The following is a 19,218-nucleotide window of genomic DNA, read 5'->3' on the forward strand; positions in this document are numbered from 1 at the left end:
CCTGTTTCACTTGCGTCATTGCATGTCTGGGTGTGTGGATGCAGACATGCAAAACACTGTGGACAAGACAGCAATGAAAGTGAGCATCTTTCAGGATTAAAAGAAGAAGAAAACAAAATAAGAGGGTTAGCAAGATACAATGATCCCAAAACCAGTTCACTGGCACCTGATCCAACAGACAGAATAAGTTGGTTCAAGAATAGAGCTTGCATAGCTGAGTACACCAACAAGTCAGAGCTATCATTACATAAGAAACAATGGACTGGGTCCAATTTAGAACAGACATGTTATTTCTCAAGCTGTTAGCGTCCGCTGAAAGCTCCTTCAAATAAAAGTGAAGCTGAGAAGGAATCTCTGTAAAAGTAAATTACAAACACAAGATAATGTTCTGGCAGGAAGACCAATAAAAAGTATTATAAGATGCCCTATGATATAATGCACAGATAAAAGACACCAGTAAAACCCATTGACCAGCAGAAGCTGCAAATCTCAGTGCTTTGAAATCTCTGCCTGCTGCCCTAACAGTGGAAAAGTGTGTCTCACGTCTGGCTAGTTGAAAGTCCTCTCTGAAACAAAACTCTATTCAGGTCAGATTAAGATCACATTCTGAGGGAGGACAATGGCACCACTGATCTAGGGGCCAGCAGAAATAGAGAAGATTGCTTGACTGACCTTAGCTTGACGACTTAGTCCAGACGATTGCTGTTGCTAGAAAGCAACCAAAGACAGTGTTATGGACACATAAGGTAAATCTTCAATCCATTTTTGGTAATAAGAGTGCATGTAGCCCCAATTCCACTAATCGTATCAGTTAAACTGTCTGTGAAACACCTTTTTTGATTACAGGCAGTAGAATGGATGTAACATAAAAGATGTTTATTTTTTCATGACAACAATATATCTTTTTAGTGGGTTGTTCATGTTCTGCAGAGCACCCAAGAGGAAAAGAATACATCACAAGTGAGCACAGCTATTATGCTCTGCACTGCTGACTCTTGGAAATATGCTTATTCGCTTAGAGTTTGATGAGAAGATTGATACCACACTCAAGCTGGTTAGCTTAGCTTAGCACAAAGACTGGTGACAGGGGGAAACAGCCAGCCTGGCTCTGTCCAAAGGTTACAAAATCAGCAATCAGCAGTCATCATCAATCTTCTCTAACTATCCACAAGAAAACAAAAACATTTGCATTTGCCTTTACTTCTTCAGTTTTTCATTTACTCTGCTTTTCTTTCAAAATCTACAACCAAATGTATAGAAATAAGACAACTGACACAAATACAGACTTAGGAAGGTTACACCATAAAGAAAAATAAAGAAAGGGTAAATTTGATGCCATGCAGCAGGAAACAACATGGCGCTGGCTGGCAAGCAATATAAGAGTGAGGTGAAATGGTATCGTTTCACTTGAGGCATCTTTTATGTGAGGTTTTGGCCACACTGACTTATCGTGATATAACTTGATGAGGCAGCAGCATTCACACAAATTGCTAAGAATTACAAAACAACATTATAGAAGGATATAGTTGTAGGATGCATTTAGCTCATATAGTCACACAAAAATAGCATCAATCTGTGGTCCGTGTATTGAATTGCTAAACCTCAACCACAAACCACAAAAGTTAGGTTAAGTTTGATACACAGATCCTACAAATGTGCTTAAGGACAGCTATTCTTGGCACTGTCATGGACTTTGGACACTGATAACCCATCAGTTCCTGTGGAGCCGCTGAGGAGGAAGCAGTAATGAGATGTGTTGTATGATGAGGTGGCTTTATTGGGAAACCCATCTTTATAATTACTATTATTATAAGTCAAGCCTCCCTGTAAAACACTTACACACATATGTTGTCTCTTGATCTTTAAACTCTTTCCTATCCAGCTTGACTATGGTGGTTACAGCATAGCACCCCTGTGACTGTGAATCATTTTATACATATTTATACATGGATGTAAATGTGAATCAAATGTATGTATTTATTATAGTTATTAATCATTATATTTATTTATGAGGTACTTATTTATTTAGTTCTTCACTCAACGGAGCAATCTGTAACTGATGAAGGCCATGTGATGTTTGTGAAAGCCCGGGAAGAAATCTAGTAAGTAGACTTTGGATATGTTCATATGAGATTTAACTACATTTATAAACAGTTTTAAACCTGCCTGTTAATTACTTGGAGTCATACACTAGCCTATGTCATTAAATATGACAACCATGTCATACAGTTTCATTAATCATTCATTAACTGTTTATATTGTTTGTAGACCAGTTATGGACCAGTTATATCTGTATTCAATTACATTATGGTGTATTTTAAACCATTTATATAAGAATATACTGTATATACTAGTATAAATGCTAAATACAGGGGTTCAGAGGTAAGTATTAACAAAACAATCTCTAAAAAAGAGATTTTAAGAAACAACTCAAGAAATAATTTATAAGACAACCTTACAAATTATATAACCTGAATAAGTATTATTTAGCGTAATCTGAAAAATAGATGTGCAAATTAATTAAGATTTGTTATTATTTGTTTTTTTAATGGCTGTTTCATATGTTTGGGTTTGATGTAATTCATTTCATTGGGTTGGTTGTAATAATATATAGGAATATTATATATTTACTGTGCATAGTGTTAGTGTAAAAATGTGCTGTTGTAAATACACTGTATATTTTTATACTTCAGAGCAGCTTCTTCCCTAAAATAATGTATAAATCTACCTTGTATCTTACTCTCTCTGACCAATAACTCCGCAAAGACATCAATGGTTATGAAAGAAATGCACAACACAAACATTTCTGGAAAGGGGTTAATGGCTGAAAGAAAACAGTGGAGCATTAGAGTGTTAGCAGATATCTTGATCATTTGGCAGTGAGCATACAAGACAAAGTAGAGGGGAAGATACCGCACCAGAGCGCATTAAAATATACAGTAGAAGCCTCTAATAACATGTGATCTGATACGCTCTGTTACAGAGTGAGTCTCCACCTAGCACTGATCTTGACAGCAGTGACTGAGGATCCCTATGATAAATCAGTCAGTGCCTCAGTATACTGACAGGCCCAGCCCACTGGAGTACAACCACGGTTGTAGTAGTAACAGAAGCAATAACCAGAGGATTTAGTACTGCCCAGTGCCCACAAATGTCCAAACCTTGGCAGAAGCCAACCACATGCGAAACTGCCAGAAGTGTAAGAAAAACGAAAGGACATTGAGGACACAGAGGTCATGTCCTTGGTAATATTTCTGGAAATCTAGGAAAGTGTAACGACTTGAAGAGCAGATTTGATTCTGCAGTTGCACATACGACATCTGACATGTTTTTGTTGTTGTTTGTTTTGCTTTAAATTTTTTAAGTCTGATTCTGCCATGCTATCATTGTGGCTCAGGGGATGGCAGAGGCTGTCTGTCAGTTGGTCCATAATTTATATCTCACCAACTACTGAACATTTTGTACAGACATGAATCCTTGTGATTTTGGTGATGCCTTCACCTTTCGTTTAGCGACATCATCAGGTCAACATTTTAGCATCGTCATGTTAGCGTTGTCGTTGTAAGCTTGTTGGCTTGCTAATACTAGCATTTAGCCTCCTAGTTTAGTCGTGTTTAGACTAAACTTGATTGTGTCGTAAGCAAAAAACAGAATGCATTAAAATATTTATGAAATTAATTTTGTATTCTACACCAGAAATAAATACAGAAGATACAACACACAATGTTAAATGCATAAATAAAATGGGAATACTTTTTTTTTTGTTTCCTGTACAGTCAGATATTCTGAATAATCTTTCAGCAAGATGGCAGGTTTAGTGCAATAATGTTTCTGTCATCCAAAATAGGAACTTTCGTAATTGTTAATAGACATGGTTAGTTCTTTGAGAAGCCTTGAGCTGTTTATCCCCAGACCTGTTGCATAGAGAACTGTGCTGAAAAAATTTATATTTAATGCACTTAATTTCATCCAGATGACAAAAAAAAATAATCTTTCTGTAAGAACAGCCAAAAGCTATAGAATGTATAATTAAAACACAAGAACTCAAAAGCAACTGTACGAGAAGCAAAAACCGTACTGGCTTGGCAAAGTTACCAAAACCTCAAAGGAAAGATTATGGAGTTTACAAAAAGGGAAAGGAGAAGAAACCACAGATGTCATCAAAAAAGAGGGTTTATCCTTGAGGTTACTGCTTCTACGTAAATGTGGGCTGTAGGGCCACATGAACACTGAGCTTCTGATCTGAACAGAAAACTCACCAAAATCTATTAGGATTGAACGCTCACATGTAAAAAAACACCGTATGTTCTCACAAATGACATATGTGCAAAAACATACAAAATTAAAGTGACAGACAATTACTTCTTTCATCAGTTGAGCTATTACCTCCCACTGACCCTCCCCTCAAATCAGTGGCTATCGAGCCCCAGACTTGTTTTGTCAGTGTAAACAGCCCAAATAAAACAGTGTTTCTCTGGTTTGATGCAGAGAGATGCGTCCCTCTGAGGGGAGGCATTCATTAGAGCGCCACCCACATGCAGTTTACCGACCCCTCAACCTCACATTAACAATCTCTGCAGGCTGTGTTATGGGTGTGTGTGTACATATTTGTGTGCGTGCATGTATTGAAGTGTACATGTGGTTTGGTGGGTCTGATGGCTTTACCACTCTGCGGACCCTGTTTCCACTTTCTGTTGAAAAACCTTCCAGACCTTGACAGAGTTTTTGATAACTTTGTATAAAGAATAACTGCACTCTACAAATGCTTTTGGCAACTTTTTCAGTTCCACAGTAGCAAGAAAACAAACATATTTTAGGTTTTGGTCCTGAGTAAAGTATATTTTTTTTAAGTGTGGACATAAGGCCACAAGTTAAACCCTGTAATGGACTTTACCTTAAAGGAATAGTTTGAGTTCACTAGTTTTTGGAAAATATGCTTATCCACTTTCTTGCCATGAATTTGACAAGAAGATACCACTTTCAAATCTTACCATTAAATATAAAGCTTATGGTTAGCTTAACATAGCAAAAAAAAAACATAGAAACAGCTGGGCTGACTCTATTATTAGGTTAAAAAAGCTAAAGCTAAAGCTCACTAATTAATATGTTATATCTCGTTTGTTTTATGCAACTACAAGGAACTTTTGGCCCCTACGGACAAAACGGGGTTTTGCCTCATCTGGCCAGCACGTGCATTTGATTTGGAAAGTTCATTCAGTGAAAGAGAGGTGCACTTTATTTTTAATACTATTTTTGTTTTTAAACTCAGCTGTTTGTAGGATGCATAGCTGCTTATTGAAAGTGTTGCACTGCATTGTGCATAAAGGCATAAAAAATAAAAACTAGCTTAACTCTTGGCAAGAAAGCAAACAAGGGTATTAACGATTTCCCTGTGTTTCTTAATGGTTTCTACTAACTATTAGCAGTCTAATAAAAGCCTGAAAAATATAAAAATAAGTTTCTTTGTGCTCAATAGAGTACCCAGTTAAAACCTGTTGCTATCCAGGTGCTTCACAGGAAATGCCACATGTGGGATAGTAACAACCATAAAATGACGGCCGTCTAAAACTAAAGCATCATGGGGCCACTTGTTTGGAATAGACAGACAGAGAGACCAGGTAGAGAGGTGAGAGGGCAGAGATCACGTGGTGCTGAGGCCATGGATGGAAGGTGTTGACGTTAATTAATCCAGATTAATCCTGGAGAGCGATCTGTGTTCACACTGATGGTATGCCAGTCAAATTTTGCTATGACTGGTCACTAGCCAGAATGATTATAGACATGCTGGGATGTTATCCTTTGAATACCTTGGCCTGATGTGGTGAGACAGGCAGCCAGGGAAAGCTTTGCAGGCACAATGGAACCTGGCCAAGGTGGAGTAGAGAGTTGCAGTGTGAACCCTTGGCAGTCAAACAAAAGAGAAAAGGTTTGTAGAACACCCAAACATTTTGTTTGGTCAGCTGCTGGGATAGAGGCCAAACCTTCCTTTTGTGGAATTTTGCAAAAGAAGCAGTAGTTTTGACAGCATTTAAAGGACATAAAATTGCTGGAAATCAAACATGGAAGTGAGACAGACTCATTTCCTGCAGTACCAGTGCTCACACTTTTCATGCAAATCTTTCTCCTCTAAAATAAGGGTGGAACACATTTATATAATACTTAAATTGCTGAAATCATTCATGATGATTCCGGTAACTCTTCCCTGTTTATTTATTATTGACAGAAGTACTCTATAGGGGGATATGTGGATCCCATTTCCAAATGAGAAATACCTAGGTTTGAAATAAAAGATTTCAGATGAAGACACAATGTTCATTGGAAGTGCAAAGCATTTCTGTGAGTTTTCACAGGCTGAAGAAAAACTACACTGAGGCATACGTATGTCACTTGGTTGCAGAGGCAGTTTATTGCTTTTCCTCATGTTGAGCACTAGATGTCCCCCTTTGTATGGTGTATTTTGCAAATTGGATCTCTTCCTGGTATTGACATTGTTGCATCAAATAATAGCATTTCTTAAAAGTCTATCAGGTTGGTTGGTGCAAAACTGCCTTTTTGGTCATCATCTATTATTTCTAATACTACCACAATAAATTAGAATTTCTCTGAAAACAGGAAATACCACATACCTATCAGATGAAATAAATGGGACCATATCTTTAGATAAATTGATTCTCCATCCATCCATCGTCAACCGCTTATCCTTCGTACAGGGTCGCGGGTGGCTGGAGCCAATCCCAGCTGACATCGGGCGAAAGGCGGGGTACACCCTGGACAGGTCGCCAGTCTAAATTGATTCTGTAATATTTTATTCACAAATGTATCAGACTCAGGTCAGATTCTTATGATAAATACCTTTATAATAGACAACTTTTATTCAATTTTAATTTATTTGTCAGGGACAGTTTAAACTAAAAGTGGCTTTTAATAAGCACTAAAATGTCAGAAATCATATTGTACCAAATGTTTTTTGTCCGTGTTTTAAAGGGTCTCGACACCAATCGTCCACCCACACTGTTGTTCTCAGTTATTTTGCCTGATTAGACCTCCCCTCAGGACTGTGTGGGCATGTGCAGACTGTGCGTCATTGTCATTTCTCTGACTCACCTGCTTGTTATATTGCATGTGTATCGAGGGCAAGACATAAGGCTCTTTTCACAGCAGATAGGACAAGTAAAGGTGTAATTAAAAACATTAAGAAGGGCTCTGTTCCATTCAGTGTGTACCTGTGAAAAATGGTATATGCAGCTTTAGTTTATCTTCACATTTGTATCTCTCTGGCCATGTCGATCCCCTCTGCATTGGCTCTGTGCACCCCAATTTGAAGCCATCGATTTAGATAATGACAATGTTGTTGGAAATAAATGTAACAACTGATTTTATATACTTTGACAATCTGATGTAATATTCACTCTAGGTGTAAAAATAAATGTGTCATCTATTGGAGCTCCTGTCCTATTAGAAGTTAAATTTGCACAGTACTTTTATTTTCAAAATCTGTTAATGTGTATATACATTACAGTGTTCCAAGTTTTATGTTTCCTTTAGTCATGATAGTGATCTTAGCTGTCGTATGAAGAAATTAACACAGATTTCTTTCAACCATATTGACAGGGAAATGTGAACACTGGTGCATACTTCAAACCCCACTTTCCGTCAGTCTCTTTTTCTCTTTCACTCACAAGCACACACACATGAACTAATCACAAACTCTGTCAATTAATCATGTGATTCAGCTTGACTCTGGGAGTTGAAGAAGGACAGTTTATCCAGGTATGTGAGGGCCTTGCAGGTCACCAGGCCGTAGTACGTCTTTAACAGTGAGCATCTTCCACCTCTCTGTCCCAGGTCTGCCCACACTATATCTAGTTCATGGCTTCTCATTCCTGCTGAGCTAAACAGATAGCGATAACAGCAGGCGTTGTAGCGGATATGTTTCTCCCCTGAGAACCTGGCACTGTGGGTAGGTGCCACACCAGCCTTCTGAGCACAAATGCCCACAAAAACATCAGCTGGCAAAGGTGCCCGGACTTCTGCAGACACTACATACACTTTTCGGACCACATCCTGGGACAGAACATAACTCGTCCCATCACAGTATTCAGGCAGGTACTTGTCAGGGTACAGAGCCGGGAGCAGGTAGCCAGGACTGTTGGGGTCCCTGTCAGGGGAGTCCCTCTGGATCACCCTACCTAGATAAAGATCCTCTGGGTGCCTGTGCAGCCCGAGTAGGTAGCCTCCGATGGCAGGGAGGTTGACAAACACAGAGTCCTTGGTCAGCAGAACAAAGCGTGCCATGGGACAGAAGGTGATCACCCAGCGAAGTGCCAGCACTGTCTTTTCTGTTGGCCCACGGAGGGATGAGTCAGTCACAGCATGACCCTGGACCATGTCCCCATATCGGTCAGACTCTATCATGAGGGCCTTTTGTGCATCGGAAGTCTGAGTTGATCCTAAGAAGAACAGTATCCGCACTGGGAAGCCTTGGACGAATGTTTGGTTGGCCCATGTCCTCCTGACTGCATCTCTTTGGGTGATATTAGCTGTGGAGCTGAAGACTAGAGTGAGGAGGAAGAGGTCCGAGTTTCTGCAGGCATCAGGGTTAGCAATGGGGTAGGCATGGGACACATTCTCCCTGGCGTTGCTCAGGTCAAGTTTCCTTGCTTTCTCTCTTACATCAGCAACCGTGCCATCAGTGTAGACCCCAGGTGTGGGCTGCAGGAGGTACTCCTCGACAAAGTCTGCCCCAAACAACAGGGCATGGAAGAGTAGCACATTGAAGAGGAGGAAACACCACTGGTGGGTACGCAGTTTGCAGGGAGAGCACTGGAGCATGAGATCAAAAAACAGAGTATGAATTATCATAAAGGTAGCGAATCACACTTAAATTAAAATTTCATATAAGCTGCAAAGAAGTAACACTGTACCTGCATGACAGCCTTGTTGTTTATCTGTTTTTAGTAGCTGTATTAGCTGTATGTGACCAGAGGACCTCCCGCTGTTGTCAGTTATACAACACTACTTGCTGACAGACTGGGTTTCCACTTTCATGAAACTCTAGCAGCATGTAACCCTGCACCCCAACCCCAAGTCACATGCTTCATCAAGAGGAGAGTATCCTGTATCATGTATACAACATTAATGATACCAAGAAGGAATAGTTTAACCATACCACAATGACATTAAGGGGCCACTCCAGATGTGTTTTATGGCATATAAAAATACCCTACTTTGAATAATGATTTATGTCTAATACCTTGATAGAAATTCTTAAAATGACATCTACTCCTTCTCTCACACTGAAAAATCCAGAATCTATCAAAATGCAAATATTTTTAATTTCAAAAGTTTAAATACTAGACACATGATGTCTCCTACTTCCCTGAGAAGTCTCTTCTCAGTGTATGTGCACTGTTGGCTTCGACTTTCCAGATCACAGTTGTCTTAGTTGCAAAGTGGACTATGATTGGCTTTGCAGTACAAAATCACCATTGTAAATGTCAAGCTCATATTTAAGGTAACAGTGAAACATTCCCCCTACAGCAGATAAATGTGAAAACTTCTAGTGTCAAACCCATACATCATTTTGCACAGTGAAGGTCAAACATCCACTATAATATTCAGACTATAAGATAAAGTTATCTTTTAAATTAAAGATTTAAATGACAGACATTCACTGGCTATGCACCTGAAAGACTGTGAGAGAAGAGGTTTATATTTAAATTGTAAAAAAGATGTCCTTTTCAAATTGTTCAATTGTTGATGTTCAATTATTGATGATATTGATTGTGAGGAGCGATCCAGGTGCATCAATGGAATGCCAGTAAAATTGCTGCCATGACTGGCCACCAGCCAGTGCATGCATGTTCCCATTAATGAACAGAACAATATCTGGAAGCACTGCAGAGCCCAAACTGCATGTTCTGAGATTATAGGTGTTCCACCATATAGTTATGGGGAGCTGATTTTGCACTTGTTTTCCCTCCATGACAAACATTATATTTATGAGCTTCGGGTAATGTTATTTGGTATATAAAATAACCTTACTCAAAGTACAAAACGCCACTTTACCACTATATATTTACAAAAGAAAGTCATTTTTAACACAAATAGGGAGTGGTGGATGTAAAGAATTGTAAATTATGTTTTACTATAATGTGTTTTAGACCGAAGTGGACAGGCTGAAAGAAAAATAAATCAAGTGGAAGCTCCCACTCCGCCCAGCAGGTGGCAGTAAAGCGCCATAACGTTGAATGTCAACCGCGTTAATTACGACGGAGAAGAAGAAGTTGTCGGAGTCGTTAGTCGATAGTTTGGTTTCCCCAAACATTGACAGTCATGGCTGCTTCCATTGAGAGTTTACTGGAGGAAATCTCCGGTGTCGAAGATCCAATTGAAGAGCTACAGAGTTTAAAAACAGCTCTACTATCGATACCTCTCAGCGCGTTGAGAGACTCTGTGAGCGGACAGCGTTTTAATGTGATATTCTCTCTGTTAAACTCAAATCAGAGGTTGGTTTGGCACAATGCATCTCGTTCACACTGTTCAGCAAACTGCGGTGTGTGAACTGCTGAGTCATTCAGCTGTCAGTATTTGATTTTAGTATCATAAACAGTTACTCAAACAGTAGGTAAACATACCGGAAGGTTAACTAGCTAAATAGGCTGTGTTTACCCGTTCTAGTAAGCAAGCTAACTGGCTACACTACTACTAAACAGTGCAACGCAGGTGTGGGCAGGGACACGTTTCCGTCGTATAGCCCTCTATTATTGGATTGAAAATGAAAATAACATGGCTGACTTTCATATTGAGGGCAACAGAGCTCATAGCGTTGCCCTTTTTACACACAGTCCAATAAATTAATTCGTTTTGTACAGTACAGCAGCAGAAAATGTTTTTGCTAACGTTACACATCCTATGTTACGTTATTCAATATGGATGTGAACACCGTGAAATTAGCCGTTTAACTGCATAGTCATTGCTTAATTTCAAGTTTTGCGTGCTGGATTATAGAGGCTACCAATGTAAACATGTCACTGTCCAAACACTCACACAGACTTTTGCTAATTGATTAATTGTTATATCTCTGACTGTTCTTCTGCTTCCTTGGCAGTAGAGAGAATATCTGAGCTTAAGTGTCAGACAAAACAGCAATTTCAATATGCCAACTTGACTGCACTTGTACTGCACATTTATATTTACTAATGTGAGCTGTGTTCACAGGGAGCAAGTTGAGCTGTGTGTGGACATCCTGAAATGCATCTTAATGGCCCTCAGCCCTGTGTCCCTGGCCCAGAACTACAGAGTGGAGATACAGGGGGGTCTGACCCATCCTAATGAAACTGTTAAAATACTGGCCTTGACACAGGTAGGCTGCTTGCACACAGTACACGCACATACACAGACTTTAAACCACTGACCTTGTCAAGTTTTTATGTTTTTCAGATTGGAAGAATAGTGGAGCACCCTGACGCTGCAACTGAAATCCTCAACAACCATGACATTCTTCGAGCGGTGATCAACTGCATCAGAGAAGAGAAAATTGCTGTGGCAAAGCAGGTGAAGACCTAAGCACGCAAATATCCTGTGTATTTAATTAATATAGAGTGGGTTCAATAATTGTTGTGTTTCTTAGGCCATCCAGTCCTTGTCGAAACTGAGTCACTCCAAGCCCGGGTTAGACACATTGTTCCAGAGCGACCTGCTGAAAGTTATGAAGGATGTGATGAACACAAGTGACATTGTCAGATACAGGATATATGAGGTAAGCTCAACTGTGTGTCACTTTGGGTTACTTTGTGGCTGATGATGCAGAAGTAGCAAATTTTTTTGTGATATACAAGTTTTTATTTGGATGGAATCAGAGGAAAAGATGACTAATCATAACAGTAAGTTCTGCCAGAATGTGTGGGCACTTAGATTCAGTTATATTAAAGCTTCAATTCGTTACAGATGAACTTGTAACCATGTACATAGAAGCAACTAAATTAATAAACTAAAGTTTATTTCAAGTTTATACTGCATATAAGCGCACATAAAATAGCTCTTGTATTGATTTCCCTAATAAAGTTTTCTTGCTGCTTGCAGCTGGTGGTGGAAATCTCTTCTGTATCTCCCATTTCCCTTGGATACTGTGCCAATAGCAGCTTAATTTCTCAGCTGATTGGAGAACTGACAGGAGACGATGTGTTGATCAGGTAATAAGTTTTATCATATCATAGGTACAGAGAGTGTCTTTACATTTCTATCAATGCTACATTTGTTCCTCTTGTTTCCTTTTCCTCCAGAGCCACAGCCATTGAGATGGTGACCACTCTAGCCCACAGTCAGCATGGCCGACAGTATTTGGCCCAGCAGGGTATAATGGACAAGATCTCCAACATGATCAGAGGAGCAGAGACTGACTCGCTCTCTTCTCTCTACCTTCCTGGTGAGTCTCTTGAGAAAACTGCTCCAAAAAAACCCAGAAATACAGCAGTTACTTAAGTTACTGGCTCCTTTTTTTATGTTTTTTGTTTGTTTTCCTGTTAAATCATAGGCAGATGTGTCAGACTATTTTCTTCTATTATGGGAGCAAATCATTTCAGATGTAAAAGGGAACATTATTATGTTTAGATGGAGTATTCCTTTATTTAATACAACAATTCAATGCTGCATTATTCAGTTCTTTACTGTTTGAATTTTACTCCCGTAGGTTTGGTGAAGTTCTTTGGAAACCTGGCCATTATGGACAGCCCACAGCAGGTTTGTGAAGCATACCCGGTTTTCCAGAACAAAGTGTTTGAGATGGCTCTGGACCCAGACCCTGTGATGATCGGCGTGGCTCTGGACACTTTGGGATTACTTGGGTCTACTGTGGAAGGGAAGCAGGTCCTTCAGAAAACAGGTTAGCTTGTTATCTTTCTCCCAGGCTTTATTTAATAAAAGCCAAAGATCCCAAAAGAGAAATGGAGAATGTTTACATTATTGTAATTCTAGCTGATGTCTTGAGATCTTTGTGAGATTCTCTGTGTGTCTTCAGGTGAAAAGTTCAAAGCTGTGTTGTTGAGAATGAGCCAGCTTGCCAGCTCAGGCGCTACAGAGCTCAGAGTGCGCAGCTTAGACGCCATATCACAACTTCTCACTCTACAGGTATGTGTGTGCACATGCAAAAGTATATTCATAGCCATACTTCTTTTTTTATGTTTTTAAATGACATCTACAAAACAAACGTTGATCACATCATCACTCTAAAATGCTTCATTGCAGCCAGAGCATCAGACAGAAGACCTCTTGGCCCTCACAGAGTCCTGGTTTCACCTTTTGTCTAAGCAGCCCATGGACATGATTTGCAACATTAGCACTCAGCCGTTCCCAGAGCTGCATTGTGGGGCTCTGCGGATATTTACTGTGAGTGCTCAGCTCTTTCTAACTACCATTATTTCCTCCATGTGTTACTGACTTTTTTTGAAAACCTGTTGAGCTATAGATATTGGAAGATTTTGTCTTGGTGTCTGTACCATTACACAAAACCATAATGCCGTCAACATTGCTCCAGTCACATCTGTATCATCACATTTGGTTGTGTGTGTTTTCCAGGCCATCGCTTCTCAGCCATGGGGTCAGAAGTTAATGATCAGCACTCCCAGTTTCATGGAGTTCATTTTGGATCGTTCAACGGGTCAGACAAAGGAGGCCAAAGACGCTAAGTTTGAACTGGTGGGGTCGATTGTGTGCTCATCGACAGCAGCAGAGATTCTGGGCAGCCAGAATTACATCCGTCTGAAGACGTATCTCAGAGAGGGAGCGTACTATGTTTCAGCTGTGGCCTCAGTCAGTACAGAAGGAGCAGACTGATGCAAACAAACAACAACAGTACACTTCATGGGTTTCTGGTTAATGCTTAAGTAATTGGTAAGTGCCTGAGTAATCAAACTCATTGTTAACACATTATTCACTGCCTTCATAAACAATTCTTCTGATAAATACATAAATAGTTCTTACAAATCAGGACAAGATGTTAAAACTTATTTAATTTTCAAACATGAGTTGACAAAAATGCTTATACACCTACAACATAAAATCTGAAAAGGAAGGTTTAAGTACTTTGAAAGTATTTAAAAACAAATAATTTGTCTTAATTACATGCTTTGCCTGACACCTCAGCTGCTGTTAATTTAGGCCAATCTAAACACATTATATTTATCAGGCATTTCTGATAGGACTTTAAACTTTGTTTAAACTTTAGACTTTGTTTTTGTCATATTTAGTCACCACACCTGTGGAGTAAATATAATAGAGTATCAAGTAAAGTATTGAAATGTACGTTATATCAGTTTGGGCTTAGAGATTGCACATTTCTTTACAGAAAGCGTTACAACCTGGGGGCTTGGAGTTTGAAAGATTTGGGCAATTAGAAGACAGGGAGGTTCTAACGTAAGACGCTATTGAGTTGCATTATGGGAAATGTAGGAGTGAGTGATTTTGAAGCTTGACCCATACTAGATATTTAAGATTGGTATATCTTGGAATCCGCTGCTTTGGTTTTCTCTTGTAAGTCACCCAGCGTTATAGAAACACAAAATCGCTGGAGTATCCCAGTAACAGTTAAATTTATTGTGACAAGATGAACTTCCATGAAGGATGTGAAAATCCACACACAAACACATCAAACGTAGCCATTGTAAGATGATGGATACCTGTTCACGTCACTATATCTCCACATCATATGACAATGTCAGCATGGTCTTCTCAGAGTGTTTACCAGTTACTTAAGCAATAATTAAAGAACTTATCCTCAAATGTTTACCATCCAGGCGCTTATAAACACAAATTCCCTTCATCATATACAGTATCTTTCAAATCAAACAGGGCGCAACCAAAAATGCAATCCTGCTGATCAAATGCTTTTCGAATGCTTCAGACATTGATTACATTGTTTTGTGTCAAATATTTTGTTTACTAAATAAAATTGATATAGAATTTTTTTTTTTTTTGCAATTAAAGAGGACGTAATCTGATACCTGATGTGTTTGTTTACTTGTCATATTTTGCACAAGGGTAATTATTACAACCAGAAATGTGATTCTCAAATTTCAAACACACCTTGAAGGTTTTTTAAAACAGCCATTAAATGTTTTGTAGCACCAAGTAAAGTCAATTTAATGGTATGTTTTAGGAGAGTAGGCAGAAATATTTTTCCACTCTAGTCTCACACATCTATGTCAGATGGTTTTATATCTTGTGACAATAAATTGGACCTCATTGGATCTGTTAATATATGAGGGGGTATTATCAATGTGAGGCTTTTCATTAATTTCTCAGAGGGGACAAGGAGTTTCCAGTTTCTCTGAACAGACAAACCATTAATCTGAAACTGGATGGAAGCAGTACTGCACGTGTCTTGATCAGCAGCTTCACATTGAAAAGCTTAGTTATGTCCTGTTCTTAAATTTTGATTCTGCTAAACCATTGAGCATTAAACCCACACATCCAGTGGGTTTGACTTGATTGGTTAAACTTCATTAACAACTCATTTAAGGAGAAATATGACTAATTGGCCATCACTTTAAAAAAAATCATTTTCAGATTTAACCCAACATGTGAGACGATTATTTAATGTATTTGTGTCATATACTGCTGTGTATAAAGTAAGTGATACGAAGATACAAGACCTATAGTTGGCTATCAAGTGTTGGACTGGGTTTGAGATTCAACTGAATTTCTTTGTCTCCACTAGAGGGCGACAGTTCAACTCTGCCTCCCTTAGACACGCAGTCTATCAGCAGTCAGGCAAATTACTGAAATCCAGTTTCACATTATTAATTCTTAGAAGTACGCCAATTCTTTACTTAAGTAATAGTGGGAAACCCACACTAAAAATCCATGACAAGTAAAAAATATTACATTCAAAATCCTTATCAATAAAAAAGCTTTTTACTATATATCATGGTTGTTGGTGCTAGAGGAAAAGTCATAGTCACACTAAACTCATTAACATTTATCCTCTGGGAACTAAGAATGTCTGAATGTGTTGTGATATATGGCAATCCATCAAATAGTTGTCAAAAATATTTCCTTAAAAACAAAATTGTCAACCTCATGGTGTCTAGATGAAAAATCTGATCAATACTAGGTGGTGAACCGTCAGGCAGACGGTTCACCACCTTATTATGGTATTTTCTATATCATAAACACCATTTTCTTGTGAAGAGTTTAGGCTTTCTGGAGTTATTTTATCATAACCCACCTGCAGATCTCCCCAGGTGGGATAATCTCACAGGTGTGACTTATCTCCAGTAAAAAAGACTTCCCGCTTTAGTCAGAGTGACTGACTCAATCCCAAACATCCATCATAAGCTTAAACCTCATGTGACCGTCAACCCAGTGAATCATATCACCTCTCCCACGTCTCCTCCATACTTGGTCCAGTTTGCGTCATCAAATAAACAAAGAAATAAATAATAATAGAAAATCCAGTCAAGCAATCTTTTCTCTTTACATTTTATTTTCATTTCTTCTTCTGGCACTTCTGTGAGTGTAAGTCATTTAGCTTCTCCTCCTTTTCGTTACCTTTTATGATTTTCATCACTGATGTTGAGTTTTAGTGTTATCCTAAAGGATAAAATTACAACAAATACTGGAAGCCATATCATGTTACAAAACATTTTTTAAAAACCCGGTTTGTGATAGGATTCTTCTTTGTGATGCTTTATATTTACCAATCTCAGTCCTCTTTGGTATTCCACAATATGAACTGTAAGCATAAACTCTTATACCAAGAGCTGCCTGTTAATCCCCGTGATGCTGCTGGCCTCTGTAACATCCCCTGCTGTCTGTCAGACTATGAGACGCCTCCTGGGTTTTACTCTTTGTGAAAGGTGGGATGATCTGCTGCTTGAGCTCAACACACCTGAGAATCACTGACAGCAGGCACAAGGTGGAAGGAAATGTGGGATTTTCAGATTTTACTTATTACTCATCATCAAGCCATTGGATTTCTTAAGGCATATTTGAAAAAATCAGTTTAAGAATTATAAATATGCACAGCAGCTAAGACAGAGTACCCTGTATCCTTCATGCGAAGACATTTCTGTTATGTAAAGAAATATAAATTTTTGAATTTGGGGATCCACACATTTTGATTTGCCATGCGATCATCTTGGTTGTTGTTGCTGTCTTGTAATGCCAAGTGGTACAGAACACTTTAGTAAATATATCTCCAACCCATGTAAAAACTACTGTTCTGGTCCACACAAAGGCTTAAAAATAACACATCACATGTGAATTGTAGGCAAACTGACATTTTTGTGTATGTATTTATCATATTATTTCATTCTGTATATTAAGCTGAAAATGTTTCTTGTGCGAAGTCTAAGTGCAGGGATGGAAAGTAATTAAGTGCAAACAATTTTGAGGTACTTTTTACTTCTACTCCACAACAGTTCAGAGGCAAGTATTATACTTTCTACATGACTACATTTATTTGAGAGATTTCTTTTCAGATTCAGATTTTACATGAAAACAAACATAATAATATTATATAATACAATGCATTATAGATTTCTCAAAGAAAAATAGCACATATTTTAGGGCTCCTGGTCACATTTCAGATGTCTATTTATTGTCTAAACTTCACAAATGGTTTCATTTAAAGGAGTCTTCGTGGCCCAAAGAGGTGAAATTATACAACAATAAAATAGTACTTACGCCTTGATATATCATATATGATTAAATATCAGTCACAGGGATATTCTGCAGAATGAGTAGGTCTACTTTATGTACATTTTGCTGATAATAGCTACTCCTGTACTTTTAAGTAGGATTTTGAAGGCAGGCCTTCTGCTTCTACTTCTAATTGTAACTGTTACTTTTACTTAAATTACCTGAGGACCAGTGTTGGGAAAGTTACTCAGAAATTGTAATATATTACTAGTTACTTATTACTCCTTAAAAAAGTAATATTACTTTAGTTATTAGCGGTGTTCACGAGAGAGAGAGAAAGAGGGAGTGAGCAAGCAACGAGGTGCTGCACGAATATATGCTCCTCAATACAGCACCTCGATCAAATATAATCAAAAATGTCCATTCTTCCTTTAGTGTTTGGCTATCAGCAGACATGAACAACAAAGTCGTCGATTCATGTCAAGGATGGTGCGTTCAGTAACGAGTAACGCAGTGTTACTTGCATTAGTAACTAGTAATAATATTACTGTTTTAGAAAATTAATTAGTTACACTAGGCTACTTAGTTACTGGGGAAACTAGCCTAATATTATTACAGTAAGCAATCTGGTACTCTTGCTACTAATGAAGCGTTACTGCCCAACACTGCTGAGGACATTGACATAGGCCTACTTAGTTCACAATAAAAATAACACTTGTACAATTTAATCCAGTACTGCTATGAGAAATAAAAACCTTTTGAATCTGGTAATTATATATGTTTTTTCTCCTTTATGTCACAGTGTTGACTCAGCTCTGTAGCCATTATGATTCTATTGTGCAAAGTCTTTGTCTAAATGTCAATGTTCCCATTTAAACGTCACTTTTACCTTCTGGAAAACTTAAGAGACCCGCAGCCTCCGACAGATGGCGCTAATCTCTCTCTACTCATCAAGAGTTGGGTGATAATTCACCAGTTATGTCATTAGGTGTACCGCTACCTCAGGAAGGAAAGCTGTCATGTTCACTGCTGCAGACGTGTCCTCTGCATCACACAGAATATTTCCACTCACACGATTTTTTCGACACCCAAATTATTTCACTTGCATCTTTCAGTCTGATTCTTGAAAGACTTCATTAGCCAGTTGTCACTTTGCTCGCAGCTTCTTTTCTGCGTTGGTTGACAGTAACTCCTCCATACCTCCAAGATGCACCTGAATAGGTGAGGGGGGTCATCCGCGGGTAGATATAACCCGGGCTTTTAAAAGAGCGCGTCTTTCTTTCCGGGAGTCCGCTCCTTTTTGGCAGATCACCCTCCGATGCAATTAACCCAGGAAGAAGACTTTGTCAAGGGGGACTCAACGCCGACAACCGCAGCTCTCCAGGCCGACGGCAGCGCCGGATCTTCGGCCAAAATGTGCAGCGAATGTTACGAGAACCAGTCATTTGTAAACGATGATGGGACCGTGAACGACCACAAACCTCGGTAAGAGAAACAGACAGGAATCAAGTTGTGAAGGAAAAACTTGAAGTGTCATGTGTGGAGATTAATAATGAATAACTTTTGCATTATTAGCCT

The 19,218-nt window shown here is 38.8% G+C and overlaps 3 protein-coding genes across 7 annotated transcripts in view; 2 read left to right on the plus strand and 1 right to left on the minus strand.

The window, feature by feature from the left end:
• Positions 1-7,462: 7,462 nt before the first annotated feature.
• Positions 7,463-9,001, minus strand: LOC119914843 (putative UDP-GlcNAc:betaGal beta-1,3-N-acetylglucosaminyltransferase LOC100288842). The gene is made up of 2 exons (XM_038734385.1): positions 8,925-9,001; positions 7,463-8,823 (listed from the first exon to the last, which is right to left on the minus strand). Exons 1-2 carry the CDS (start codon positions 8,928-8,930, stop codon positions 7,717-7,719), a joined length of 1,113 nt encoding a protein of 370 aa, XP_038590313.1. The 5' UTR covers positions 8,931-9,001; the 3' UTR covers positions 7,463-7,716.
• A 1,296-nt stretch (positions 9,002-10,297) lies between these two features.
• Positions 10,298-15,003, plus strand: LOC119914665 (26S proteasome non-ATPase regulatory subunit 5-like). 2 transcript variants are annotated; one of them, XM_038734107.1, is made up of 10 exons: positions 10,298-10,508; positions 11,221-11,365; positions 11,443-11,556; positions 11,633-11,761; positions 12,085-12,194; positions 12,285-12,427; positions 12,692-12,883; positions 13,019-13,128; positions 13,246-13,386; positions 13,576-15,003. In XM_038734107.1, exons 1-10 carry the CDS (start codon positions 10,336-10,338, stop codon positions 13,831-13,833), a joined length of 1,515 nt encoding a protein of 504 aa, XP_038590035.1. In that variant the 5' UTR covers positions 10,298-10,335; the 3' UTR covers positions 13,834-15,003. The 2 variants fall into 2 exon arrangements, with proteins under 2 accessions (XP_038590035.1, XP_038590036.1); XM_038734108.1 differs by having other exon boundaries at positions 10,322-10,455.
• A 3,631-nt stretch (positions 15,004-18,634) lies between these two features.
• Positions 18,635-19,218, plus strand: part of kcnt1 (potassium channel, subfamily T, member 1) — a 44,864-nt gene continuing 44,280 nt past the window's right edge. For 2 of the 4 annotated variants that reach the window (XM_038733998.1, XM_038734000.1), the window contains exon 1: positions 18,635-19,125. In XM_038733998.1, coding sequence (XP_038589926.1) covers positions 18,959-19,125 — 167 coding nt within the window. In that variant the 5' untranslated portion in view covers positions 18,635-18,958. The remainder of the gene's footprint in view (positions 19,126-19,218) is intronic. The other 2 variants (XM_038733999.1, XM_038734001.1) reach the window with 2 other exon arrangements.

Source organism: Micropterus salmoides, unplaced genomic scaffold (genome assembly GCF_014851395.1).
Source record: "Micropterus salmoides isolate LMB-PRFRI ecotype aquatic unplaced genomic scaffold, ASM1485139v1 Ms_hic_scaffold_20, whole genome shotgun sequence".
Taxonomy (NCBI): Eukaryota; Metazoa; Chordata; class Actinopteri; order Centrarchiformes; family Centrarchidae; genus Micropterus; species Micropterus salmoides.

Bases quoted from the DNA above. Each gene is read 5' to 3' on its own strand.
- LOC119914665 (XM_038734107.1), top strand. From the start codon at position 10,336: ATGGCTGCTTCCATTGAGAGTTTACTGGAGGAAATCTCCGGTGTCGAA. The intron at 11,762-12,084 runs GTAAGCTCAACT...TGCTGCTTGCAG, and splicing joins TCAGATACAGGATATATGAG to CTGGTGGTGGAAATCTCTTC. The intron at 13,387-13,575 runs GTGAGTGCTCAG...TGTGTTTTCCAG, and splicing joins GGGCTCTGCGGATATTTACT to GCCATCGCTTCTCAGCCATG.